This window comes from Sus scrofa, chromosome 11 (genome assembly GCF_054392235.1).
Source record: "Sus scrofa isolate SSC_HxYL_T2T_F1_AM1 chromosome 11, Sscrofa_HxYL_maternal_Yorkshire_Landrace_v2.0, whole genome shotgun sequence".
In the NCBI taxonomy this organism is placed as follows: Eukaryota; Metazoa; Chordata; class Mammalia; order Artiodactyla; family Suidae; genus Sus; species Sus scrofa.
Window position 1 is genome coordinate 16,541,392 of NC_139393.1, and position 13,093 is coordinate 16,554,484.

The 13,093-nt window shown below is 48.1% G+C and overlaps 2 protein-coding genes across 17 annotated transcripts in view; both read left to right on the top strand.

The window, feature by feature from the left end:
* CKAP2 (cytoskeleton associated protein 2) overlaps positions 1-13,093 on the top strand; it is a 327,617-nt gene that overhangs the window by 147,053 nt on the left and 167,471 nt on the right. The gene's annotated exons all lie outside the window — the stretch shown is intronic.
* Positions 1-13,093, top strand: part of ATP7B (ATPase copper transporting beta) — a 65,246-nt gene that overhangs the window by 21,736 nt on the left and 30,417 nt on the right. For 10 of the 16 annotated variants that reach the window (XR_014819345.1, XM_084981579.1, XM_084981580.1 and 7 more), the window contains one exon: positions 7,243-8,467. Coding sequence is in view for 9 of the 16 variants with exons in the window: in XM_084981579.1 (XP_084837705.1) it covers positions 7,243-8,467 (1,225 nt within the window). In the remaining 7 variants the exon portion in view is untranslated. The remainder of the gene's footprint in view (positions 1-7,242; positions 8,468-13,093) is intronic. The other 6 variants (XM_084981586.1, XM_084981589.1, XM_084981583.1 and 3 more) reach the window with 1 other exon arrangement.

The window sequence follows — 13,093 nt, forward strand, 5'->3', positions numbered from 1 at the left end:
GTGAGATCCCATAGTGATTTTGATTTGCATTTCTCTGATGATCGATAAGGCTTAACACCTTTACCTGTATCTGTTGGTTATTAGTATGTTTTTGGGAAAATGTTCGTTCACTTCCTCTTCCCACTTTCTTTTTTTTAAGACAATTTTTATTTTTTTTGTCTTTTTTGTCTTTTGTCTTTTTTTAGGGCCGCACCCGCAGCATATGGAGGTTCCCAGGCTAGGGGTCTAATCGGAGCTGCTGCTGGCTTACCCTAACCCTAACCCACAGCAGAGCCACAGCAATGCCAGATCTGAGCCGCACCTGCGATGTCAGATCCTTAATCCACTGAGCAGGGCCAGGAATCGAACCCGCAACCTCATGGTTCCTAGTCGGATTGTTTCCTCTGCGCCACGATGGGAATTCCTCCTCTTCCCATTTTTTATTGGATTATATTTTTTCCCTTTGAGTTGTATGAATTCTTTATGTATTTTGAATATTAACCCCTTATCAGAGATGGATTGCAAGTACTTTCTTCCATTCCATAGATGTCTTTTAATTTTGTGGATTGCTTCTTTTGCTGTGCAGAAGCTTTTTTAGTTTTATGTAGTTCTACAGTTTAGCTTTTATTTTGTTTGTGCTTTCCATTTCATATCCAAAAAAATCATTGCCAAGACCCATGTCAAGGAACTTTTGTCCCTATCCTTTAGTCTAGGAGTTTTATGGTTTCTGGTCTTACATTGAAGTCTTCAATTCGTTAGAGTAAATTTTTGTGCGTGGTATAAGATAGTGGTCCAGTTTTATTCTTTTACATGTGGGGAATGGTTTCTACCACCATCTGTTGAAGAGACTGTCTTTTCTCTGTTAAGTGTTCTTGGCTCCCTGATCACGTGTCAGTTGATCGTCTATTATGAGTATTACTTTTGAAAAGGTTTATCAACCACTTTCATTGCTTTTTCTGAGGATTAATTTAAGTAGCAAATTCCTTTCATGCCTTTATAGAGTAGCTTAAATCATAAACATTAGGTTTATACCTAAGTCTTTCAGAGTACTGTTTGTTTTCTGTATAGTGGGTCATACCTCTAATTCCAAGCAGAAACTACTACATTCTTTAGCCATTATATTATATGCTTGTGTGATAAAATACTAACTGCATTATTTCATCAAATATGATGACCATAAGCAATTTACCAATAATAATAATAATAATAAGCACAATCCCAAGTTCTTTGACTTTCGTCACATAATATAAATTTCTGAATTAACATTGCTGATGTTGCATTTCTTTTGACCAGTCATAATATTTTAGGCCTTTTATATCACCAGCTTATCATCATTCTGGGAAATGACATAGGGAATTATGACTTTAGGATTCTCACTTAGTCTGCTAAATTCAAATGTTAAAAAAAGATTCCAAGATAATGAGAGTTGCTTAATAGTGACAGGCCTGCTATTTAAAATGTGTTTGTTTAGGAGAGGCTTGAAATATAGTGTTATCAGAAGATTCTGAAGCAGAAAAGGATGCCAGTAATATATAGGCCCAGGGAATAATTGTTAAAATAGACGTAAGTTAAAAGCCGTGAAATTCTCTGGAATGGTGGGTAGTGAAGCTGTGTGGCGTGAGATTGTGATGGGGTTTCTGAGGTGCCATTGGGAAGTGCTTCTTGGAGAGGTCTTAGAGTTTGTGAATTTCTGAATTTGATTTTATTGTACGTAGAACACAACCTATGTTGTCTCTATGTATTGAGTTTTGTTCATTTTATTCCCTTTTTTCTCCTGCTTAAATAATGGATATAGTGCATCCAGTTTCTCAGTAAGGGTCAATATTTTTCCTCACTGTGATTAAGAAACCTGCAGTAAAATGGTCACTTGTATGGAATTTACCAGAAAGCAGAGTCAGCACCAGAGCTGGGGGTGGCCCTGGGGCCAGGGGTCAGAGGTCAGGTTTAGCACACAGCCCAGGCACACTGTCCACCCTCTTCAGGGACTGAACTCTTCCCTCAGTATTCGTTTGTGGTTTCAGTAGATAAAATGTAAATGATTCTCATTGGAAGCTCTTTCTGGACCTTGAAACAATGTTAGAGGACAGTGTGAAGGGGGTGGACTTCAGTCGGTGGAATGTGTACATGAGTCTTAACGATTAGTTCTTATCAGTAAAACGGTGGAAAATCGTAAGTTCCCTTCCTACTTCCTGGGCTGCTTTTAAAGATCAAATGAGGCTGTGTTTATCTTCATAGTAGTTCATTTTCAAACGTTTATGACGTTAGCTTTTTTTTTTTTTTTGTCTTAGGGCCGCACCCACGGCATGTGGAAATTCCCAGGCTAGAGGTTGTATTGGAGCTATAGCTGCAGGCCCACGCCACAGCCATAGCATCACCAGCTCCGAGCCAAGCCACATCTGCAACCTACATCACAGCTCACGGCAGCGCCGGATCCTTAACCCACTGAGCAGGGTCAGGAATCGAACCTACATCCTCATGGATACTAGTCGGGTTCATTACCGCAGAGCCATGAAGGGAACACCGACATTAGTCTTTTGAGTCCTCTTAGCTTTCAGGCCTCCCTCCAGTGGGCCTTATTGTTACCTCCTTTTATATCTAAGAAAACTGAGGTTTGCATTTGCTCAGACGAACCGGAAGCTCATACCCAAGACTGTCATACTGACACATCCCTTCAAGAGATTCACAGCAAATAGGAAGGGCAGATATACTCAAGTAGATGTGAAAGTGTTCTTTAGATGGTAAAGCCCTGTAGAAATAGGTTATCCTGGAGTTCCCTTGTGGTGTGGCAGGTTAGGAGTCTGGCGTTGTCACTGCAGTAGCTTGGGTTACTGCTGAGGCACAAGTTTGATCCCTGGCCCAGGAACCTCCACATGCTGTGGACATAGCCACCCCCCGCAAAAGTCCTCTGTTCATCATTGCTGTCCTCTTTATCACAGTGATAATATACATTACTGTTACTTATATTAGTATGGTTTAACCAAACATCTTCCCTGCCTTAGAGAAACTGAAAAAAAAAACAAAAACCACATTTGTTTTCTGGTATAAAAGTAGTACTTTTTTGGTTTTTTTTCATTTAAGTTTTAAAAATTGGAAAATATAGGAGTTCCCTTGTGGCTCAGCGGAAATGAATCTTACCAGCATCCATGAGGACACAGGTTCGATCCCTGGCCTCGCTCAGTGGGTTAAGGATCCGGTGCTGCTGTGAACTGTGGTGTAGGTCACAGACTCGGCTCGGATCTGGCATTGCTATGACTCTGGCATAGGCTTGTGGCTACAGCTCCGATTCGACCCCTAGCCTGGGAACTTCCATATGCTGCAGGTGTGGCCCTAAAAAGCCAAAAAAAAAAGTACACACATTTAAGTCTTTTCTTCTCCATTGATTTTTTTTTTTTTTTTTCTTTTCAGGTCTACACCTGCGGCATATAGAAGTTCCCAGCCTAGGGGTTGAATCAGAGCTGTGGCTGCCAGCCTACACCACAGCCACAGCCGCAGCCACACGGATCTGAGCCATACCTGTGACCTGTACTACAGATCATGGCAACACCAGATCCTTAACCCACTGAGCGAGGCCAGGGATTGAACCCGCATCCTCTTGGATACTAGTCAGGTTCTTAACCTGCTGAGCCACAATGGAAACTCCGTTCCTTCTCCCTCGATAAGTAGAGTTTCTAGAAAGTTGGTTGGTTATCCTCCTCTTCCACGGACAGAGAGGAGATACCCTACAAATCTAAGTGTTCCTTACAGAAAGGCAGCTCTTACTTGGTTTGCAGAGCCCTTTCAGTGTCTGCTGTTTACCAGAAAATAACTAGCTTAAAACCGTATGCCAAAGAGCTGTGTTTTAGGGTGGAAAATTCTCCCCTACAGTAGGGTGGGCTGTTTTTCTGTTGTTGTTGTTTTTCATTTTGCTTTTCTGCGCTATAGTCTCTCTTCCTGTAATTAACATGGCTCAATACCAAAACAAAACAAAACAAAAAAACCCAGCAAGCAAGCAAGTTCCCATGTGGCACAGTGAGTTAAGGGTCCAGTGTGGCTGCAGCTGTGGCCCAGGTTGAAACTTCAGCTTGGGTTCGAACCCTTGCCTGGAAACTTCCACATGCTGTGGGCACAGCCAAAAAAGAGTAGTCTTCAAATTTCTTTTTTAAAAAAATGAAAGCCTGCTGGACTTCGAGCTGGATTTAAATCCCAGCCAGGTCACTTAAACGACCTTGGATAAACCTTTGAGTCTCTTTCAGCAGTAAAATGGTGATAAGAATATCCACTTACAGAATTATCTTGAGCATTAGGGATATAAAATGCCATCCTCATGTAGTAACACCAGCAATCATTAAATATTTACTATTTTTGGGTCCGTATACATGTGAAAAAATCAGGTCCTTTTTGTGTTTCGAATTCCAGGAAAGTTCGGGTGTATGGGGTGGAGGGTGTATACCAGGAAGGGTGCCAGCATGTTTAATGTTTTTGCCTCATAAGTTGAGGGTGTTCCATATCCTTCAACGTGAAAGAAGGCTCAGGATAAGTGGGTGAGTGGTATCCTATTTAAGGCTGACGGGGATCCAGGCTCTCAAAAGTGGCTCGTGGTCCTTCTGTTGTGCACATGCAGATGTTGCTCTTTGATTTGTGATCACAGCCATTTCTTCTGACGCATGTCATTTCTGGGCTTTGCAATTTCAGTCTGGCTTTGACAACGTTGAATAAAACTTGCCACCCCGTTTCCAGTTTCTTCATTCCAAACCGGCCTATCTAAAGAGCTTATTTTCCTTTCTTGTCTCCATCGTAGTGTATCAATAATTTATATTCCTTTGCCTGTCTTTTCTTTCAAAAGCCCTGGCACTCTCAGCAAATTCCATGTGACCTGGGCGCCTAGAGAGGTAGCAGAGAATTGAAATTCATTTTTGGATTCCTCTTTGTTGAATGACCCTGTTTCCAGGCCCTTCTCTTCCTGGTGCCAACCATACTAATAGTTAATTACAAATTCAAAAGCCAGCACCTAAGAGTTCCCTGGTGGTCTCATGGTTAGGACTTGGCACTTTCACCACTGCAACTCCAGGTTCAATCCCTGGTCTGGGAACTGAGATCCCACATCAAGCCACTGCACACTGAGACCAAAAAAAATAACAGTAACAAAAGCTAGCAACCTGGTGTTGGGCCTGCAGAAGAAGCCCCAGATGTTTGTCCTCGAGGAGTGTGCCATTTCGTGGGACTTAGACAACACCGGGAATTCCATCCTGTTGGACCACGCTCTGCACCCTTGGCCCACCCCTCAAGTGCTTCTGATGAGCCCTTGAACCTAAACGTGTTTGTTTGAACTCAGTAGGAGAGTTTCCCCCCCAAAAGAACGGAATGAAAAGCTCACACACTATGTACATATGCTTAAAACGATCCAAACACCCAACAGCTGTTAGGAGGTTGCTCCTAAACCAGCAGGTGTGCTGGTGTTTCATAAAATTCTGTAATTTGCAAAGCTTTGTCTCCTATAACTGCTTGTCCTTAGAAGCCTGCCTGTCTAAAAGGAGGACAGCCTCTGAGTATTGTTTGCTATCAACAAATAGCATCCAGCACTTGTGCACACTCTTTTGGCAGGAACATAGAATCCATAACCCAGGGATTAAGAGCCAGCATTGTGGCTTGGGTTTGGTGCGTTGTAGCTACACGTCGGACCAAGAAAAATAAGTTGGATAGTGAATTGTTAGGGATTTATTTTTCCAGCAGACCAAGTGATGAAGAGTTATGTCTTATTATAAGGAGGTAATTTCTGCTTTACCAAGATACTGTATTAAAGTGAATATCCTTAGTATGTCTTCTTAGTTTTTCCGTCATCTCTTGCAGTTAAAGAAGTATTTGTTCATGTCAGTTACAATCAAGTCACTGCTGTGGATCTCCTTTGCGCTCACGTTATTTTGACTTTTAAGTTAATTACTTTTTAGAATTTGGTAACGCAGGTACATTGTATGGTATGTTGTACTGTGAAAAGTAACACTTCCTTCCCACTCCTCCACCCCAGCCGGCTGGCCCCTTCAGCTGCCCAGTCTGCAAACTCTATACCGGTTTCTTACGTATTCTTCCAGAGATCACGCCATCCATACATAAACATCTATGTTTATAATATTCTTTTTCTCTCACAAGTCATGCCAGCATGCCCTGATGGACTTATTTGGTGACTCTGCCAATGAATTACACCTCCTCGTGTGTAAGCCTTTGCGTAATTCTTATATATTTATATATATTCTTTTTAGGGCTGCACCTGAGGCATATGAAAGTTCCCAGGCTAGAGGTCGAATCAGAGCTGCAGCTGCCGGATCTGAGCCACAGCAACGCAGGATCTGAGACGTGTCTATGACCTACATACACCACAGCTCACGGCAATGCCAAATCCTCGACCCACTGAGTGAGGCCAGGAATCGAACCTGTGTCCTCATGGATGATCGTCGAGTGCTTAGCTCATTGACCTACAATGGGATCTCCAGTTTTCTCCCATGTTGGCTGAACTTGGCCATGTGACTGGCTTCGGCCAATGGTGGATTAGCAAGTGTGATGCAAGCAGAGGCTTGGTGAGTGCTTGCACCCTGGGACTTGTTCTGTGGGAATGCTCACTATTGTGACACTCCCTCTCAGAACCCAGAAACCCCCAACCGTGAGGTACCCAGCCTAGCCATGTGGTGAAGTGACGTGGAAGAGAACCCAGGTCCCTGCCAATGGCAGCCAGTTCCAGCTTGCCAGCCCTGTGATGAATGAACCATCTTCTTGGAAGTGGAACCTCCAGCCCCATTCAGGCCACCCCAGATGATGCTGTGTGAGGCAGAGAAGAGTTTTCCAGGCAGACCCCTGTCCCAATCAAAAGACTGTGAGCTGCCCCCAAAATTTAAAGGACCAAGTCCTGAAGGGAGGTTTCGGGTGTCGGCCAGAGTGGGGAGGTCTCTTGGGACCTGTGCCCTTCCGTTGCGGCCGCTATGTCCTCTGGCCTCCTTTGTAGGCCTGTCACGCTCCCCTTCCCTATAGAAACCATCACACCTCCTAGGAAAGAAAAGCCTTTCACTGTGGTGGGCAGTGCCTTCTGGGTTCAGAGTCACACAAAGTCGGAGGTAGGAGGAGCCCCTGAACCCTTCCACCTGATGGGTGGTGTCTTCGCAGCTTGATGGTCTTGTTCTCTTGGGATGTTGTGACACCAGTGATGCTGTTTTCCGTTTTCTCAGTGCCAGACAAGCCGGGAGATTTTAGAAAAGCTTTAGTTGTAAGGATAAAAAATGTTCTTTCTTTTCCTTTTAGATCCTGTCGAAGCTTTCCTGGCCCACCCATGCCCGGGAGCCCAAGATGAAGCAGAGTTTTGCCTTTGACAACTCTGGCTACGAGGAAGGCCTGGACGGCGTGTGCCCCTCCCAGACGGCCAGCGGCACCATCCGCGTCGGGGGCATGACCTGCCAGTCGTGTGTGAAGTCCATCGAGGGCAGGGTCTCCAGCTTGAAGGGCATCCTAAGCGTCACGGTCTCCCTGGAGCAGGGCAGCGCGGCCGTGAGGTACGTGCCCTCCGTCCTGAGCCTGCCTCAGGTGTGCCGTCAGATAGAGGACATGGGCTTCGAGGCCAGCGTGGAGGAGGGAAAGGCTGCCTCCTGGCCGTCCCGGGTCTCGCCCGCCCCGGAGGCCGTGGTCAAGCTCCGGGTGGAGGGCATGACCTGCCAGTCCTGCGTCAGCTCCATAGAAGGCAGGCTCAGGAAACTGCAGGGCGTCGTGCGGGTCCGCGTCTCGCTGGGCAACCAGGAGGCGGTCATCACTTACCAGCCTTACCTCATTCAACCCCAAGACCTCAGGGAGCACGTGAACGACATGGGGTTTGATGCCGTCATCAAGAACAAGGTGGCCCCTGTGAGCCTGGGACCTATTGACGTCGGGCGGCTCCAGAGCACCCACCCAAAGGCGCCCCCGGCTCCCGCTGACCAGAATGGCAGTAGCGCTGAGAGCTCGGGGCGCCAGGGGGTCACCCTGCACCTGAGAGTGGACGGGATGCACTGTAAGTCTTGTGTCCTGAACATCGAAGAAAATATAGGCCAGCTCCCAGGGGTGCAGAGTATTCGAGTGTCCTTGGAGAAGAGGACGGCCCGGGTCCAGTATGACCCTTCCTGCGTCTCCCCGGGGGCCCTGCAGGCGGCCATCGAAGCTCTTCCTCCCGGGAATTTCAGAGTCTCTCTTCCCGACGGCGCAGCGGAAGGGACAGGAACAGATGCCAGGTCTCGCCCACACCGCTCCCCCGGGCCTCCCTGGAGCCCCCCGGCCCCCGGCGTGTGCTGTACCGCGGAGCTGGCCATCAGAGGCATGACCTGTGCGTCCTGCGTGCAGTCCATCGAGGGCCTGGTCTCCCAAAAGGAGGGCGTCTACCACATCTCAGTCTCTTTGGCCGAGGGGACTGGAACAGTTCTCTATGACCCGTTGGTGACGCAGGCAGAAGAGCTCCGAGCTGCGGTGGAGGACATGGGATTCGAGGCCTCCGTCCTGGCTGGTACGTGGTTGATGCGCGAGGGCCACCTGGGGGCACCTCCTCTCTCTCCTGTCCACCGTGGGGACAGAATTCCTCAACTTTCCCTCGTGGGCTGAGCTTGTCGGGACAAAGGAGCTAGAATTCCCGCGTGTTTATTTTATTTTTTAAATTTTTTAACTTTTGGCTGCACCCAAGGCATACAGAAGTTCCGGAACCTGAGCCACAGCAATGACAACATCACAGCAGTGAGTCCTTAACCTTCTGTGCCACAGGGGAACTCTAGCCCTGCTTTCTCCAGAGGGAACATTATCATTTTCTCTGCAATTTCTCTGCTAAACAAAACATGATCTCGCCACCTGGAGCCCGTTCTGTTGAAGGTGGGAATTAAGGAAGGGGTGTGATGATTTCCACTGCCCCCGCCCCTCCCGTGGCTGTGAGAAGACGGCGGCAGCGTTTGCAAAGCGAGGTGCCCATGAGCCTTGACATCAGGTCACTAGACGTTTCTAGGGGGTGGCTGTCCTGCGCCCCCCTCACTGACGGGCTAGCTGGCCCTTGGCTTGCCAGTTCCCTCTCTCAGAAGCCCTGCACACGGTCTGAGCACCTTTGGCGTTTCTGCCACACGCCAGGCCTGCGTGAGCAGCAGGCTGCTGAGCAGTGGGGCACAGTGCCTCCTAAGAGCTTACGCGACAACGAGGAGGAGGGAGGATAAGGAGGAAACTCTGCCGGGCGGCAGGTGTAAGCCCGGGAGGGCGCCTTGGAAGGGCTCCTGGGGGGAGAGTGGGACTGAGCCCTGGGAGATGCAGAAACCCAGCTGCCTCCCGGCTTTGCAGTGTCCCAGCCACCCCCCAGCCCTGTCCCACGTGGCTCCCAGCAGAGCCCTTCCTTGGTCCCGACAGGGGCGGGGGGCGCTCAGGTGCCTGCACCCACCCCTGAAGGGGAGAAGCTCGGCCATATGGAGTGACTGGGCCCCATTCTGTGCTTTGTTTTTGTACTAAGTTTCGGGAAGGAGTTTGTTTTGTTTTGCTTTAAAATAAGAATCAATAAGGAAAGTGACAGAACAGTAAATCCCGTACTGAAAAGGTGAGGCGTGCAGTATGGAGCTGTCATCTGCTATATTTGTGTGAGGTTTAAAGGCTGAAACAGTGGAATCAGGTGATTAGCAGTAAAAAGAAATTTGCGTTGAACTACTTAATCCAGAAAGATTGAACTTGACTGAGTAAACTAGAAAGAAAATGGATTTTTATTGGCCAGAATAAGGAGAATTATGTTTAGCTCAAGAGGTATTTAGGGCACCAGATTTAGCAAATAAAAATACAGGATACCTAGTCAGGTTTGGATTTCAGATAAACAATGAAGAATGTTTTAGTCTAAGTATGTCCCATGCAATGTTTGAGACATACTAAAAAGTTATTTGCTTTGGGTTTTTTTTTTTTTTTTCTTTTGTTTATTTTTCTTTTTTTGGCCACCTCTGAGCACATGGAGTTCCCGGGCCAAGGAGCAGATCCTAGCCGCAGGTACCACCTAAACCATAGTTGTGGTAGCACTGGATCCTTAACCCACTCTGCCAGGCTGGGGATTGAACCTGCGTCCCAGAGCTCCCAAAACACAGCCAATCCCATTGCGCCACAGTGAGAACTCCTGAAAAAACTCCCATTTGTTGTGTATCTGAAATTCACTTTTATCTGGACATCTCGTCTTTTTACCCAGCAGCCTTAATTTGGGATAACCCATTAAGTATACGGGTGACTATAGCCTTAAATGCTTAAAAGGCATTATTTATAAGTGCTTGGTCCTTCTGGATTGCCCAGAGCTCCTTGAGGGCAGTCTTCAACCTTTGTGATCTGTTCCTCCTTTGACTCAGTAGCTCCCGGCACACAATAGATGTTTGTGGAGGACATGAAAGAGAGAAGAGCTAATAGGGTCAGGTTAGCCCAGCAGAAGGATTTACCCCAGGGGGGGGAACTCTTTGCAGAGATACTTCCAGCTGCAAAACCGAGCTAGGACTGGGAAGGAAAGCAGGAGATTATCAGTAACTGAAGCCGCCACCCATAGGTGGGAGGGTCTGAGGGGAGACAGGTGTTGAGGAGAACTGGGGGCTGAGGTTGCTTGGTGGGACCTGACCTCGGTGGAACTGCTAAGGTCAAGACTACGGCCGGAGCTGGGGTCCCAGTGGATGGACGGTGGTGAACACGTGGGTTCTCCCGCTTTCTGTCCTGTCCTTCCTGCTTGTTCCTCCATGTGCTGGATTTAATCAGATACCAGCTGACAAGGGAGCCTGGGAAAGTGATTTGCAGGGGTCAGGCCCTGGGAGTGGAGCAGGGGGAGGGAGGAGCAGGGTCTGAGAGCACATGGGCGAGAGACAGGCATTGAATATCAGTCACTACCTTGACGGCTGAAATGCGTGTAGACCGGTTCTATCCAGAAGGGAGCTCTGCATTTGTTCACCCGTTTGCATGGTTAAGTATTTTTTGAATGAATGAAGGCATGGATGGATGGATGGTTATATGAATAGAGAGGAAGAGTCCCCCGTCACATATAACTTGCTCCTCTCACCTTTGTGAATGGGTATGTCACTTTCAAGGCACCGTTCCCTCCTCCCTGCGTGGGGATGGGGGTCTGCTGGGCCCAGGCCCCGGGCTGGCCACCGTGAAGTGCTCAGAGGCCGTCCACACCCACCTAGAGCAGTTCACACTCAGGAAGCAGATCACAGAGGCCCCTGGTCCAAGGCAGGTTAGAATCAAGGCAACAAGGTAGGTGTAGTTCAGATGCTCTTGGGATTCAGAAGATAAGGGGAAAATCTAGCACGTGGCTGAGGGGCTCGCCCAGGCGTGATGTAAAGGTGGCCTTGGAGTTGGGCACGGGTGGGATTTCAGCGGGCAGGAAGGGGCCGGAGGGCACGCCAGGCAGGGGAGACAGGCCAGCACCTGGTGAAGGCCGTGGTCCTCTATCTCCTGGATCCTGTAGGAGGCTCCGACCTGGTCCCCCGGCTTCCTGCCTTTCAGCCTGTTCTCTGCTCCGCATTCCCAGGGATCCCTCTGCTGACACTCCAGAATCTTCCCCTCTTGTATTGTACGTGGAAGCGTCCTTATGGTGGTCCAGAAGCCCCCTCCCTCACCCTCCACCTCTCTGACCCCTGGCGGTTTCTCTTAGCTGGCTTGTTCCCAACCGCAGGGGTTGTATGTGCCGGCCCCTCTGTGTGGGGCCCCCCTTCCCCAAGTCCACACAGTGCTCTTCATTTCATGTATGTCCTTTTCCCAAAGCATATGTTATTTTTATTTAGAAATATATAGGTTTGTGTCATATGCAGTGTTGTCATCTTTTTCACCCCGTAGCTTATCATAAACACAATTTGCAGGTCCATCCATCCATCTGCAGCTCCAAATTCAGTGGCTGCCTGGAGTTCCGGCATGTGGCTGTACCAGGACTTAGTTTCCTGGTTATTTTTCCATCTATGTTGTGTGAATGTGATTGTAAATAACACTGATAGGGTTGTGATTGTGAGTAAAATTGTCCTTGAGGACAGGCTTCAAACTGTGCGCATGCTCAATTGTTTCCTTGTGATAAGTATCTGAAAGCGTAATTGCTATTCACACTGTATCAACATTATTTCATTCTGTCATAAATATTTATTGTGCTTCTACTCAGTACCAAGCAGTTAGAGATAGTTTTTAATTTAGTGGATTTTCAGAAAGCCAACTTAATTTCTGTGCCCATCCGTGGTGTTAGCCTAGGTTGGTAAAGGACCCAGAAGCACAGGCTTGTTTGGGATTTTGTGAATTTATTTAAACTTGCTTTAGCAGCTTTCAGAAGCCCAGAATGTAATTGAGTTATACCTCAGTGTTGGAGGAAATGTGAATATTATTGAAATTGTCGACCACAATATTTCGGTAGAAAGGCAAGTGAATCCAGAAAGTGATGACGGACTGGAAAAAGAGGGAGGGGCCGCACAGGTGCCGAAGGTGGGGTGGGGTGGGGGTGGGTGGAGGGTGGGATGTCACAGAGTCTGGGATCCAGGAGGTGGAGTCCTGGCGAGGAAGGACAAGGTGCAGGAGAGCAAAGCCTGCGGGCTGAGGGCAAGGTCTGTGCGCAGAGGAGCCGCCAAGCGCATGCTCAGAATGAGTGGACGTGGTTTCAGCACCTTCAAGCAAATGAACACACCGTCCCGTCTGTGAGATTTATTCGGAAGAGAAACGTGCAGCGGTGGGCTCTTGTCCGTGCAGGCCTCTTGCCAGCCTCTGTCTTTTGCAGCTGTGGACTTTCAAATAATGAGAGTTCATCCTCAAGTGATGCCACTCTTTCCCACAAACTCTTGAAGGTTGTGTCACCACAACCGTGTGAGTTTCTGTTCACACTGGTCCGACCTGGTCCCCCGGCTTCCTGCCTTTCAGTCTGTTCTCCCCTCCGCATTCACAGGGATCCCGTCACTCTGCTGACACTCCAGAACCTTCCCCTCTTGTATTGTATGTGGAAGCATCCTTATGGTGGTCCAGAAGCCCCCTCCCTCACCCTCCACCTCTCTGACTCCTGGCGGTTTCTCTTACCTGGCTTGTTCTCACCGCAGGGATGAAAACATTCTTTGTCTTGATCCGATTGATGTTTAGTTAGATCAGTCTGGGCGTGTGTGGCAGGCAGAATGATGGTCCCCTC